Here is a 15,576-nt window from a genome sequence, read left to right as displayed (position 1 = left end):
CGAATGATCGCAGTGTGAATATCCCCAAAGGGATCTATTTATTTATTTTTTCTCGATTCAAAAGCATCATTGCTATGAATTTACATGTTCAGTGTGAAAAAGCATTTAGACTGCTATTGCTTTTACTTAATTATAGTAACTACAGACCCTTATTCCCTAAATCAACTTTTTGCATTTCTAGGATTTTGTATTTTTATAATATATATATATATATATATATATATATATATATATATATATATATATATATATATATATATATATATATATATATATATATAATTAATAATGAATTTATACATTTCAGATCATGGACACTTCGCTCCATGGTGCATGTGCATTATTTTTTAATAATTCAATGATCTGTTGGACATTATTCCTTACATGTCTCTCTGTTTTCCGATTTCCTCAGATACTCACCCTCCTCATGGACGTGCGGCATTTGCTCACAGAGATGAAAGGGCTAGCAAAACCTATGAGCGGCTGCAGAAGAAACTGAAGGAGAGGCAGGGGGTGGGCGGAGGGGGAGGGGGAGGCCTGGCCCTCTCCAAAGACAGTCCCCCTCCATCCCCACAGAAGAGCCGTGGGACACCGCCATCAGGAGGAGATCTTCACAACGGGCTGGGGGGTAAGGGCGCAGAGGAGCAAGCACAGCCCAGCACTGCAGTCACCGGCCTGGGCAAAAGTCCAGGGAGAGGGAAGGAGACAGAATCTGGAGGTAGGATATACATTAGGGTTCCTAGATCCATTTGAGTAAAGCAGTAAGCCACAGGATGCTGTGTGTTAGTGTTTTTACCACAGTTATATGAAGCAGAGTGCCTAAAACAAAAATGTAACATGCTGCTTCTTGTGTATTACTGCTTTCATAGAATAGTAGAATCAGCAATATGAGACACCAGTGGTAAAGATTATATTTATTTATAGTGATCTAATAAGAGTTTTGTTTTGTGCTTTTTGTTATTTTACCTTTTTGTTACAAATGATATTATCAGTATCAGAATTCAAGTGAGAACAATGGCAATGAACGTTAAACAGTATCAGTTGATGTGATCACTGTCCGCCTATTTGTTTACATTTTATTAGTGAATAATGACCAAATATTACTTTTACTTTACACTTGTTTAAATCCAAAGCTTCATGTATTTTAATGTGTACATGAAGAAAATCATAGTTTTTCAGTATTGTCTCAGCCCTTGGAACCCCACTGCAGTTTATTAGACTGATCGTGAGGTATTGTGTATAGATATATAGTCTTGTTGCATTAATAGGTTTGCGTAAATCAGCTCTTTAGTATCAAGTTTGGCTCATCCAATCACATTTTAGCAAGAAAATAGTTTTACAAATTAGACTTTAATGATAATCTCCTACTAAATCTAATTAAAAGATAAACTTGCTTAAAACCGATCAGGGAATTAAATATTTACTATTTATCTCTCCTTCAATTAATAACCAACCAGAGTTACTCATGCATGCAATCACTGATGGTGATATTATTAAGAAATGGCTATTAGCATTAACAGACATCAATGTCCCATTAAGTCTTCTTTTTCCTGGGGTGATTATATCTCAGGTTCTTGGTAGAAGCGGGGCTCCAGGGATGGGCCCTCTCTCTCCGGCCCCCGTTGTAAACAGCCCCAAGCAGCTCTTCTCTGGTCTCATTAGCTCCTTCAGCTTTAGGCTGCTGCAGATAACATTAGCTGTAATTACCCCTGCACTGACTCAGTCATTTATCAGTGCTAACTAACTTCAGCCTCAGCTGCAGTTACTGTATGCCAGCTTAACTTGGTGTATCTATTAATCCATTCATTGAAAATAAATGCCTTTTGTGTGATTAAAGACGCGAGAAGCCTTGTCCTCTTTTTGAAACAACTGATAAGGAATTAGTCTTATCTAGATATTGTTTTTTATTTGTTGTTGTGTTTTTTTTTTTTAATGTATGTAGAACTGGACGAAGAAGCAAAGGCTCTTCAGGAACGATTAAACTCCATCTGCAAGCCAGTGGTAAGGGGATGATTTTATTTTAATGTTCATTTGTTAATATTTATGTGCATACAGCAGGGAAAACATGTATTTGATCCCCTGCTGATTTTGTAAGTTTGCCAACTTACAAAGGAATGAAGGGTCTGTCATTTTTATGGTAGGTTTATTTTAACAGATAGAGACAGAATATCAACCAAAAATCCTGAAAAAACACCCAAAATCCACAAAAAGGTTAGAAATTGATTTAAATTAACAGTAATTGATTAAAAGTGACAGTAAAGACATGTATGCTCTCAATATTTGTTTCAAACTAATGCTTTGTTTTACTTTCTATTCATTAAAAGATAAAAAATTTATAGCTTCCAAAAACATATTAAAAACACTCGTTTTCAACTTTCTTGAGAAAAATAAATGTTTCTTGAGCAGCAAATCAGCATCACAAGAATAAATTATGATTAGCAATGATTTGTTTACTCTACAGTTTATTCTACAACTAAATATTAATACAGGATAAGTTGTTTTAAATAAACATATTTTAATACAATTTTATGTTCAGAAAAAAAGCATTGATAAGCAGGCGACCCACAGCAGATTGGCAGAGATGGAGTTGAGTTGGAGAAAAAGTGAAAATGGAGTATCATGCATTATTTGAGTATCATTCTATCTTTTCTTAACTCTATGAAGAATGAATAAATTAAGGCCACTACAAATCAATTTAAAAGGTTTACAAGAGTTACTTTTGCATAATGACCAATTTTTCCAGAATTTTTGCTGAAAGTATTAAGCAAATGCAGTTCATGTTAATTTTCACAAAGTATGCTGACCTTGCTGCTCATAAAACATTACCTACTATATTCATTGTCACATATTTGCCTACTCAGAATGATAAGTCAAACATATCAGTCAGATTTATGTAGATCAGTTGCATCAGTAACTGAAAAATTATTTTCACAACTCAAGCAGTGAGAAAAGAACCACAGAAGATTGGCAGATTTATCCAGAGATGGAGCAGACCAAATGTTACCTTTCAAGCTTGATGAAGTTTAAATATATTTTTCTGCTTGCTTAGAATCTAGCCAAATAGATAATGGCTAGTTGCTTGGCTTGCGAAGTCTGTGTTGGGAAAAAAAAATAAAACTTGATTGGGCACACTTATTTTACCAAATATTTATTCAAAATCCCTTTACCAAAATGTTTGAAAAGGGATCCATTGATCTGGCTTGACATTTTAAAAGGGTGGACAATCTCACACTGGCCAAATATCAGTCTATTAATCAGCCTGCTCGGTCAACGCATTAGTCTATCACTGGTATAATCATACTGATATAGCATACTGTCCTTCTAGTGAGCTATACGAAAGGCCTTTATGCTACATTTGACAGTCCTCTGACTGAAAAACCACCTTCTGAAGAACTGTATGGTTTTCTTAATGACAGTCATTTCCTCGGTCTCAAAAACTCTGTATCCATGCATGATTATAGTCCCACCAAGAAGACAGTTTTGGCTCTCCCTAATGGGTCATTAATGCTGTATTTGATTTGATTCATAGAGGAAGCTAAATGGCTGTCTTGTCTGGTGTGCTGGGATCTGGTTTATTGGTGTTTTCATGAAACAGAGAGTTTAGCTTTGGCGAAATAGCCCTGTCAAATTCACTATAATAGTGAATACCGATCCTTTTTCATTAGACATGAGATACAGTATAAATAAATAATAGGGGCACTACAAATAAATTTTAAAAAGGCCAATTAAGCATGCCATTCAAAATACTATTCACAAAATACATTACAGTAAGCAAGCTCTTTACCACCGTTTGCATGCAAGTGATGTATAGAAAAGAGATTCATTTTATTTCATTGTTTTCTTAGAATATTTAAGGTCATGTCCCAAACGTTTCTCAATTTTTTCAATTGGAATCAAAAAAGAAAGATAGAAAAGAAATATATTAAAGAGTAAAATTTATACAAATAAATAATTTTTTTTTTTAAAGGGAAAAAAATAGAAGAACAATTTGGCAGAAATTGTAAAATTAATGTCTTTGGACTCCTTATAAACCACCTAGATAGGAAAGAACTTTATGAAGACTTCCATGTTTTATTTAATTCTGTTTGGGAGAAACAATGGCAAAAACCAAACATCTAGCCAATAACTTTTCTGAGGCTTGCTCTGAAGATTCTGAGACAGATTTGGTGAAGATGGAATAAAATGAGTTGGAGGAAAAAATGGAAATAGAGCATCATGCATTATTTGAGTATCGTTCTATCTTTTTTTAACTCTATGAAGAATGAATAAATTAAGGCCACTACAAATCAATTTAAAAGGTTTACAAGAGTTACTTTTGCATAATGACCAATTTTTCCAGAATTTTTGCTGAAAGTATTAAGCAAATGCAGTTCATGTTAATTTTCATGCTCATAAAACATTAGTTACTATATTTATTGTCACATATTTGCCTACTCAGAATGATAAGTCAAACATATCGGTCAGATTTACGTAGATCAGTTGCATCAGTAACTGAAAAATTATTTTCACAACTCGATCAGTGAGAAAAGTTGTATCAAAAACTAGGGCTGTGCATTTAATCGAATGGCTTTACTGATGAGATGCGCATGACAATCAAATGCGATTAATTGCACAGCCCTAGCAAACACTGTAAAGGAGAGAATCATGCCCAGCAAAGGCATGGTCTTAGTAATCCACGTTAACTTGAGCTATTCTTGTCTGAAAACTCAAAAGGTACATAGTAATGCATCCATAACTAAAGGAGACATAACATGTTTCTCAACTGGAATAAAGCTAAAAATATTCCTCCTTGCATAACAGGAGTTCTCTTTTGTTCCGGAGGGGAAGTGCCGCATGTCATTAAAATAAACTAAAGTGACTCTTTCCAGGCAAAACAAGTAGACATTTGTATTTCCCACATAAACATGTGAATGTAGTTAAATATATAGCCGATTAGCCCCAGGGAACAATTAACCTCTGAAAGAAGTTAAACACATCACAATGGGTTTCACTGAATCAGACAAATTGAGTTTGAATGAATCATGCATCTTGTTTTCACTCATTTAAAATTTTTCCTTTTCATCTGTATATACGGTCCTTTTTCTGTCCTACTGTGTCACATTCACTCAGTTTGTAAACACAGATTCTCATCAGTCTGTTTAGGGGACCTAAAAGTAAAAGGGCTTCTATCAGACAGAATAGTTGCACAGACAATCCTCTGTCAATTCAGTTATGAAAATAATTGTTTTGTAATTATAGTTTTGCTTATTGCTAAATTTACTTATCGAGACCAGAAACACAATCTATGCATGTTTGCACATAAACACAGAGAGTGCTTGATATTTCCTATATTTTGCCAAGATAGGTCATGACGTCAATCTTTTCCATCAGCTTTGTTAAATTTGGGCGAAAACCAAAAATTCAGCCAATAGCTTTTGTGAGAGTTGTTCTAAATATTATGAGGCACATCTAGTGAACAAAATATGTTGTTCAAATTTAATAAAAAAAAAATATTTTATGGGTCAGTATTGGACTTAAATCAGCTGTTATTTGACACTTAATCGTACATGCTCATTTTTTACATTTAGATTCACTTTTTGAAAATGAGATTGCTATTGTTTTAATTGTTTTAATTAGAAAACAACAGTAACTGTTATAACTTCTAACTGTTGTCTTCTAACAACAGACAACAAATATTGTTGTTATCGAATAATATAGCATTTTAATAATAGCCATTTATCAATTAACAGCCATAATTATAATTATCGGTATCTTCAAGAATTTTAGTATTGGTGCACCCCTAAACTGTTTTTGTTTGATTTTTCAGTTTTGAAAGTAGTTGGATTCAACAATTTACATGGCTTTTTTTTTTCTAATCAACTGATAATGTTTTTTTTTATCTGTGCCACAACTTTCAATTCAGAAGTTTAATTTAAAACCATTTCAGTTGAATATTTTTCCCCCTAATTTAAAGGTTTACAAATGTGGTAATCTGCTGAATTATATATATATATGTATTGCTGCTCGTAAAATCTTTGTCATCTTGCGTCATCAGGTGACAGACATCCAGGCCAAAGGGGCCAGTTTGAGTTGGGTGGCCCCATCACAGACAGAAGGTGACGATGAGCCCACAGAGGGAGAAGAAGGCTCTGCGGAGCCCAGCTTCATGTACGAGGTCTCAGTCTCGTACTGTGGCAAGGATGGGAAGTACAAGAGCGCCTACAGGTGAGATGCTCCGTGTCATGCTGCGGAGGAGTTCTGAGCAGGATGTGGAGAAGGTGTGGGTGCAGTTGTGGTTTGCTGTCGGTTTTCTGAAATCAGTGACAGCTGAAGGTCAACAGCAGTTCACCTGACATATGCAGCTCTTTCAAGATCACAACGATAGATGAATCCTGAAGAGTTGTTTTATTTGTTTACTTTCTTCAGAAATATTACTAGTATTTTCTTGTTTTTTGTCTTTTGCTTGTGTCAGTGGTGTGGAACTAAGTGCAACCTTACAAGACTTAAGACCAGCAACAGACTACCATGTCAGGTTTGTGTCCGTTTTGATTTTTTAAATGCACAAGACATTATAAGAATTTGTTTTACACGTTCTAGTTTTTACAGCATAGCTCAGCCAAGAATTTAACTTCTTTATCAATTAAATTCTTTATAAATATTTAGTTATATTGATAGGCTTGCCACAGGAATCATTGTTAGCATGTTTAGCAATATTTCTATGTTTAATACATAGTGTGACAATACAAAGTGAGTTTGCCTTTGTTTTATTGTTGTTGTGATTTTCATTAAGAATAATCATGAACCAAAAATTAAGCATTCATTTTTAAGTAAGGGGGAAATCCAGATCTTTCATTTATTTGTGTTACAACACAATGCATACTGTATACTGAGCCCCTCAGAATTGTTTCTGTATGCTAATATGAGTGTATGTGTTGTGTGTATTTAGGGTCCAGGCCATGTGTAACTGTTTACAAGGTGTCCCTTCAGAGCCTGTGAGCTTCACCACTCTGAGCTGTGAGCCAGACAGGCCCAGCCCACCACGCAAAGCCAGCGGCACCAAAAGCAGCCTTGTCCTGCAATGGAAGGTGTGTGCACACCTTAACACGCTGGCACATCAACAATCCTACATAAATGTTATATTACATATTTAACTTGTCATATTAAGTGCATAACAACAATTTATTTTTTTCTAGGCTCCATGTGACAACGGTTCCAAAATCCAAAACTATATTCTTCAGTGGGATGAGGTGTATTATTTTCCGTTATTGCTATTTGCGTTCATATTTCTAAAGCCTATTTTTAGAAACTGTTGCATTGTTTATGGAAATTAACTACATTTTTAAACCAGTTCTCATTACTGTAATGTGAGAAAATATGCATTATAAAATCTGCACCTTGTTACTAAATTTAAATGCTTATTTTGATAAAAGCAAAAACATTGTGCACAGACAGGATTGTTATTATTTTTTTACTGTATTACAGTGATGGGAATATTGTTAGTTACAAAAACAAATGAAAGTAAACCATCTAGACACATTACTATAATGAGGAATTGAGGAAAATGTGCTATCACAAAAAAAAAATAATAATCATAAATGTGCAAAAAAAATCATAATGGTTTCAAAAATATGCTTCATTTTCTTTATGCAAAACACAGTTCCTCAGCTGATCTGGGGTCTGTGAGGTGAGGTTCACGCATTCGTATAGTATAATGTGCTAATGCTGGCTGTGATCTGTGAACAGGGGAAGGGGACGGATGCGTTTGAACAGTGCTACTATGGCCCTCAGAAGCAGTACAGACTCACCAAACTCTCCACAGCTTCCAGATATTATTTTCGGCTGGCAGCCAAAAATGACATGGGGGTGAGGTATGTATCAATGGATCAAAATGTTCAAAAATCCAGCTCCTAATGAAAAAGACTGTTCAATTGTTCAAAATTCACATTCTTTTAAATTGATTGTAATGTTGTTTTTTATTTAGATTATTTTTCTGTCCATGATTTGAAATGAAACATATTTTTGTATATCATTATACCGGGCAAAAATTGCATTATTAAGAGGGAAAAAAACACTGATAAGTTGCATCGGTTTAGAAGTCGCACGACGCATGTTATGATTACATTCAGAAATAATGTGAAATATTGGTGAATAAAATGGTTAAAAATGATACAAACATTATAGTGGTATTCATAATAAATAACATTTAGGCCAAACCTATTAACAAACATGAAACAGAAACATGAGGTTTTCATCTTCCCGATGTAACTTAATGTTTGGTTGCTAAACTATTATGTAGTATGTAACCAAGTCTTTACTCGTGTCCCAATATCCACATTAAACAGTATTCTTCACATGCGCACGTTTATAATAATAACACTACAGTGGTTTGTCAAGAAAGCAATACTAGAACTGACATGTTGTGTGTGTGTGTGCATATTTCTGTGAATTTTGCCCATGTTTTAAAAGCTTGATGTTAAATACATTATATATACTTTGGAATATAATTTGCAGCATGTTTCAGATGATAAAAAAGTGACTTATGTTACGTAAAATGCAGTATATATACAGTATATATTTTTTCCTTATGATCATTTACTTGTGTGTACTTTTTCTATAGTGAGTTCAGTGAAGTCGTCCACATCATGACATCATGCAGTGTGCCTGCTCCTCCCTTAAGCCCTGAGCTGATTCAGTCCGGGGTCACATGGCTCTGTGTGCGATGGCACAGGCCAGCCGGCTCGCCCAAAGAGGACGAAATCAGCTACGTGCTGGAGATGGAAGAGGAGGGCTCAGTGAGTGAGAGATGCACACACACTCTGCAGAAATGCAACACATGCTCCAATCAGCAGCAAAAAACTGACAAATAAATGACACATAAGCCCTGCTTATACCTGGAATGAACATCTATCTGAGATTTTAGAGGTGGTCAGATATATATGTAAGTCGCATCAAACATTAATTTGTCCTTATGCATCCTGGACTGAGCTTGAGAATGCTACATTTTATGTAAAAAATAATTTTGGGTGGGTAGTAAACCATGATCTGTCTCATACTTGTAAAGGTAAAAGTTAAACTGTGGTATAAAAAGGGCCAAAAAGTTTGTTTTCCATAAGTAGTCTAGGTTTTAATGCATTTTTACATGAACATGTGATGTGTTTCACAGGGTTATGGGTTCCAGGCCAGTTATGATGGTGACGAGCTGTCACACACGGTCAGAAACCTCCACAGGAGCACCACATACAGGTTCAGGGTGAGAACACACAAACACACACTAATTGCCTTTTTGTCCTTATGTTGTATGTTTGCAACAACTTGTGTGTCTGTTTTTATTTTTTATTTTTTATTTTTCTTTATATTTTTTTGTTAGTTTAGTTTGTTTGTTTCTTTGTTTGTTTAGCTTGCTAGTTCTTTTATTCAATTTCTTAATTTTAGTTTGAACATTCTTTGTCATTTTTTCTTTCTTTCATTTATTTTCTTCCTTTTCATTCTTTTTCTTTTATTTCAGTCTATTTCTTTTGTTTTGTGCTTTTCCGTTTGTTCATTGTCAATTTATTATTGCTGTCTAATGTTTTTTCTTTATCAATTTCTTTTGTTTATTCTTTTTCTTCCTTTTATGAGTTGATTTTGTTTATCCTTTTTTGCTCTTGTTGTTTCTTTCATTTGCTCTTGCTTTTTATTATTTTTTGAATGTTTCTTGTTTGTTTTGTCTTTTTTTATTTATTACTTATTTTACTTATTTCTCTCTTTATTCTTTTTAAATCTTTTTTAAATACTCTTTTTTCTCTCTTTTATCTTTACTTCTTTCTTTTTCTATCGTTTTAGTCTTAGTCTTTTAGTTTTTGATCTTCTGTTTGTTTATTCTTTGTCATTCTTTTTATTTAGTCTAGATGTTCTCTTATTCTCAGTTTTTGTTCTTTCTCCCATTATCAGTTTCTTTTGTTTGTTTCTTTTTGTTTGTGCTTTTTCTTCCATTTGTTGTTATTCATTTTGTTAGTTTGTTCTTTTATTTGTTCTTGTTGTCTTTCATTTCTTCATTTGTTATTCCTTTTTTTTTGTTAGTCCATTCTTTTTTGCTACGTTTTTTGTTTTCTCTCCCCAACTCTTGATTCTTCTCACCCCATCCCGTTCATGATTGAGACTCACCTGTTGCCAGTGCCTGTGAGATGAAGCAGGTGGTGTAGTGATGCGACTTTTATGGGTGGGTTCATCATAATCATGTTTCCGAAAACAAAAGTGTATTAATTCCATCAGAATGGCTGCACATATCCTGATGAGAGGAGCTGATTACCTGCCGAGAGCTCACATCCCCAATTACTGCCAATTACTATGACAGATGACATCACAACAGCACTGTTTATTTCTGATCCGTGAAACGCTTCCTCATCCTGTGCTTTTATCGAGGGGGGGGGGGGGGTGTTACTGTTTTAGAGTGAGATCAATTTGGTGGTGAATATAAAGGGTTTTGAAAGGCTCTAGAGATTTGCATTCCCTGTGCACCCAGTGTTTGGGTGAGTCATAATGAAGCCTATTTTAGGACTATTCAGAGTTTTTGCATTGTGACATTTTGTATCATTAATAACACCCTCCACCACCACACCCACCCACACACACACACACACTCGCAAACTCTCATTACTATAATGGATTACATTCTGCCTTTTTTTTCATTGCAGGTTATCGCCTATAATGCAGAAGGGAAAAGTATCCCCAGCGGTGTGTCTGAGTTCACCACAGCCCCTGACAGACCGGGCTGCCCCTGCAGACTCGCAGTGAAGGGAAAACCTCACCCGACCAGTTTCCGTCTGACCTGGGGTCAGTTCAGCATGTTATAAACACACAAAGATTGATATTTGCCGTAGCAAAACAAAAACTAATCTAGAAATCACCTTCATATACATGACTGTTTTTATGGTGCAGTCTTGAAACGTTATGAGTTGCCTTTCAAAGCAATGTTTTAGAAATGTATTCTGTGTGTATACAACAGTTTTTCACTATTAGAAATTTCCATCCAAGATGACATTTTGGTTAATTATATTAAATGTTACAATAGAAATGCAGAATGTACTGCTAGCCATGATTATTATCATTAACTAAAACTAAAACCATAAAAAAAAAAAAACTTTTTCATTGCTTTAAATGAAAGAAAAATTTATTTTGAAAATTAAAAAATATATATATCTGAGCTTATTTAATTTCACCTAGTTGCATTGGTTTTCTCATTTCTGCTTTCTTGAGGTAAAGTTGAGGTACTAAAATAACTTGATGTGAAAGCAAAAATTTAAACAAAAATATGTAAACGTGTATTAAAAACTAAAATTAAATGGAAATGGAAAACAATTCTAAATTAAAATATTATAATAGTATCTCGATACTAAAATAACACTGAAACTGGCTGCTAAAACTAAGTGTGTGTGTGTGTGTGTGTTTTTTTTTTTTTTTTTTTGTGTGTGTGTGTGTGTGTTTATATTATGTTGCCTCAGATCCTCCCAAAGACAATGGTGGTTCAGATGTGACAAAGTATGTGGCGGAGCTGTCTGAAGGGTTAAGTGGTATGTTTCAATTAAGTTTTTGGTGTGTCTACACATGCTCAATTTGATCCCGCTAGTATGATGAGCATTCATTAATTACTGTGTGTGTGTGCGCGTGTATTTCAGGTCCTTCTTGGAATCAGGTGTACAGCGGTTCAGCTATGGAGTGTGTTTGTGATGATCTGAGCCCAGGATGTTCATACCAGGCTAGGGTCCACTGCATCAGTGCGGGAGGCGAGAGCCAGGTGTGTGTCATAAAAACATGCAATGCTTATTGCTTTAGGGCCAGGTTAAACCTTAATTTTAAATATTTATCCTTATTTTGCTATAAATAAAAATTTCCCAATCAAATGCTCTCTAGAATGAGAATGTCCCATCCCTTAATACCACTTGCATCACTGAGCTGTATAGTACACCGCAAGTGACCCCAACCCCCCACCAAAAAAATAAAATAAAATAAAAATAAAATTGTATTTCAGTATAAAATTTTCCAGTACAGGAAAGAAAACTGAGTTTATGTCAGTGACTCCATTTTGTACACTTTTAAATGCATCATATATGGGTGTTTTTTTTTTGTTGTTGTTTTTTTTGCTATGAGGACTTTAACAATGTCCAACTACTAACAATCTTCACTATTCTCTCGCTGGTGAAAATTACATTTTAAACTTTTTCCAAACAAAAATGTCAGACACATTTGTAATGCTATGGCTAATTTTATAGCCAAAATTTTAAGCACTTTAAATGCAATTAACATTTTTGCTTATTTTGCATCTTAGGTGTAAACATTTGTCACCTTTTTTTCCTTAGCTACACAACTATATCGTTAATTTTATCGTTACTTTAATCCACCTTCCTTTTATCGGTTTGTTTCCACACAAATCGCTTACTTGTTTCCCCTCTTTCATCATCTCTACGCCTTCAAAATTGCAACACGCTTTTATCAATGGAGCGCTTTTGAAAAGCAGTTGATGATAATTTCTGTCTTCCATCTTCTGATCCCAGCTGTAATGGCATTGTTGGGGCTTCGCAGATGCATATCTGCACGCGGGACTTGCCAGCACACAGATAATGACTCATGTTGGCGCTGGTTTTCACAAGCGTGAATGTGAGAGAATGCACACATGGCTGTGGTCTGCTGTCACCGTTTCAGCCATTGCACACTATTCTCATTGAGGAGGTGGAACGTGGTGTGCACAATTAAAGTGTATCAAGACTTTCTAGTTTTTCTATTTTCTCATCCTATTTGTTTTTAGTTGACGGAGCCCTTGCAAGTCCAAACACCACCTGTTCCTCCTGGTCCATGTCAGCCGCCCAGGGTCGTAGGCAAACCCAAAGCGAGAGAGGTGCAGCTACGCTGGGGTAAGCTTTGCCTTTGTGTGTGTGCTTATTGTGTATAACAAATTTAAGTATTTCTTAAAATCATGTTATGTTTGGTATGTATTTAGGGTTAACTGGGGGCTGAAGGGTATATATACACAATCGTATAAAAGTTTGGGCTCATTCATTCAGATTTGTGTGTGTGTGTGTGTTTGAAAGAGGTCTTACCAAGGCTACTTTTATTTGATCAAAAATATAGTAAAAAAATTAAAAAAGTATACTAAAATTTAAATATTATTACAATTATAATATTTTCTGTTTGAATATATTGTAAAATATAATTTAATCCTGTGATGGCAAAGTTGAATTATCAAGAGATGGTCCTTCATGATCCTTCAGAACTCATTGTAATATGCTGATTTGCTGCTCAAGAAAATTTCTTATTATCAAAGTTGAAAATAGTCGTGCTGCTTAATGGTTTTGTGGAAACTGTGATAATTTTTTTAAGGATGTTTATTTTTTCAGAAAGTTATAAAAAAAACTTTTTTTGTTGTTATTGTAAAAATTTAAAAGTCTTTACTGTTACTTTTGATCATTTAAAAAGTGTTCATTTTCTTTTCTTTTTTTTTATCTCATTGCATCTGTTAGCGCCCCCTCTGGTGGATGGAGGTAGTGCAGTGTCTTTGTACAGCGTAGAAATGTTCGCTCCCCAGGTGGACGAGGGCTGGGAAGTGTACCAGGGCTCTGAACTGGACTGCACAGTGGGAAGTTTACTGCCCGGCAGGACCTACGGCTTCCGGCTCAGAGCTGCCAATAAAGCTGGGGTGAGTGTAAGCTTTACGAATGTCACTGATATTATTTGTATTTATAGTTGCTAATAATCTGTTCTTTTCATAGAATGTGCCACATATAGTTGACTAGCAAAATGTTTTATATTTTATTGGTGTTCAACAGTATGGCCCTTTTTCGGAGCGGTCTGAGGTCACGACCGGTCCAGGGGCCCCTGAGGCATGTCGACCCCCTCATGTCACCTGTAAATCACCGACATGTGCTGTGATCAGCTGGGAGGTGAGAATATCCCATGATTCAAAGTATTCTTTTGTATCAAGCAAGATTTAGTAGCTTTGAGGGGACAGTGAATTTAGTGAATTACTTCATTGTGAGTGAATTAAGGTTATCATTAACTAAAACTATTTAAAAAAAAAAAAAATAAACCTATGAAAAAACTTTAAAATATTACTTAAAATAAACATTTACTGAAACTAAAATAAATATTAAATGAAAAGAAATACAGTTTTTAAAAAATCTGAACTAAAATTGAAGCTAAAAGTGAATTAAAAAAAAAACTAAGAAAATTTATTAAAACTTTAAAAATGAAAATGCTTGCTTTGTTTATTTGTTTTGCTTCCTGTTTTGTCTCACACATTCACTGTACTTTGCATCCATGCAGTCCCCTCCCTGTAATGGAGCGGCAGTGTCAGAGTATCGCCTGGAGTGGGGGGCAGCAGAGGGCAGTATGCAGATGTGTTACACCGGTGCTGCACTGTCCCATGAGATGAGGGGTCTGCTGCCAGCCACCAACTACTTCTGCAGAGTACAGGTAAGAAATGCTGTCTTTTTCATCTGAATGTTTGAGCTGTTGGTGTGAAGTGTTCTGCCATGTGAAACGAACCAGGAAATAGCTGTCTGCTGACTGATTATACTTTTACTTCCTGTGAACACAAATATATCAGCTTGATTCATACAAATTAGATATTGGGACGAGTGCCAACTCTACATTGTCAGTGCCACCCAGTGGATGAGAGATACAAATGCATTTTTTTTGTATAATAGCTGTTTATTACTATATTGAGGGCTGTTATGTACTAATTATTGGCTGACATTTTGTTCATTTAAATTATTTTGAAACAATTTGTAATTATAATCAAATATGTTCCATCTCTGAATGTTTCAATGTGGGACAATTAGAAGATTTACAAAAGCAAAACAGTTCAAATTCACTTTTCTAAGGAACCGCATTTAAACTAAAATAATATTGCTTTATAACAATAGTACAATAGTAAATTCTGTGATTGATGTTTTACAATTTTATTGTCCACTTTCATTGTGCATTTCTACACTAGTCTAGCCCAGTCAAGTGTTTTACTTTTGTATTTGTAATCATTGATAATTATCATTATTGTTGGTCCTGTATTTTTTTATAGTCTTGATGATTCCTCTGTTGTTCAGCTAAAATCAACTACAAAAAAGTTAAAAAATTAAAGGTTTATGACTGTGTGTGTTTTGTGCCCCAGGCAGTGAATGTGGCCGGTGTGGGGCCCTTTAGCGACGCTGTGCTCTGCCAGACACCCTGCTCTGTGCCAGCACCAGTCAGCAGCATCCACACTCTCCGTGAATCAGAGATGAGAGTAGAGGGCAGCAGAACCACAGAGAGGGACGAGGATGAGGACGAGGAGGACGAAGAGGCCAGACCTCTCCTCTACTCTCCATCCACCTGCCTGGGGCTACGCTGGGAGGCGCCGTGTGATCACGGATCAGAGATCACGTCGTACCAGATCGATCTGGGGGAAAGACAACCCATCCTTACTGGGCCCGTAACCAAATACATCATCCAAAACCTGCAGCCCGACACCACCTACAGGTACAGTGACATATCTGTTATAGAACAGTAGCAAAAGTAAACATACAGCGTGACCAGTGTAGTCCATTTCATGCACGTATGGCTCTTATGAACCTTATGAACTGACTCTTA

At 35.4% G+C, this 15,576-nt stretch overlaps 1 protein-coding gene across 3 annotated transcripts in view; it reads left to right on the top strand.

The window, feature by feature from the left end:
• Nucleotides 1-15,576, top strand: part of LOC109051825 (fibronectin type-III domain-containing protein 3a-like) — a 71,867-nt gene that overhangs the window by 51,086 nt on the left and 5,205 nt on the right. For all 3 annotated transcript variants that reach the window (XM_042770804.1, XM_042770805.1, XM_042770803.1), the window contains 17 exons: nt 413-718; nt 1,943-2,001; nt 6,035-6,204; nt 6,452-6,511; nt 6,926-7,064; nt 7,173-7,226; nt 7,723-7,847; nt 8,597-8,771; nt 9,143-9,229; nt 10,653-10,791; nt 11,460-11,528; nt 11,634-11,752; nt 12,761-12,866; nt 13,473-13,648; nt 13,779-13,892; nt 14,275-14,424; nt 15,119-15,465. In XM_042770804.1, coding sequence (XP_042626738.1) covers nt 413-718; nt 1,943-2,001; nt 6,035-6,204; nt 6,452-6,511; nt 6,926-7,064; nt 7,173-7,226; nt 7,723-7,847; nt 8,597-8,771; nt 9,143-9,229; nt 10,653-10,791; nt 11,460-11,528; nt 11,634-11,752; nt 12,761-12,866; nt 13,473-13,648; nt 13,779-13,892; nt 14,275-14,424; nt 15,119-15,465 — 2,395 coding nt within the window. The remainder of the gene's footprint in view (nt 1-412; nt 719-1,942; nt 2,002-6,034; nt 6,205-6,451; nt 6,512-6,925; nt 7,065-7,172; nt 7,227-7,722; nt 7,848-8,596; nt 8,772-9,142; nt 9,230-10,652; nt 10,792-11,459; nt 11,529-11,633; nt 11,753-12,760; nt 12,867-13,472; nt 13,649-13,778; nt 13,893-14,274; nt 14,425-15,118; nt 15,466-15,576) is intronic.

Source organism: Cyprinus carpio, chromosome A15, assembly GCF_018340385.1.
Source record: "Cyprinus carpio isolate SPL01 chromosome A15, ASM1834038v1, whole genome shotgun sequence".
Lineage (NCBI taxonomy): Eukaryota > Metazoa > Chordata > Actinopteri > Cypriniformes > Cyprinidae > Cyprinus > Cyprinus carpio.
This window is presented reverse-complemented; position numbering and strand designations above follow the sequence as displayed.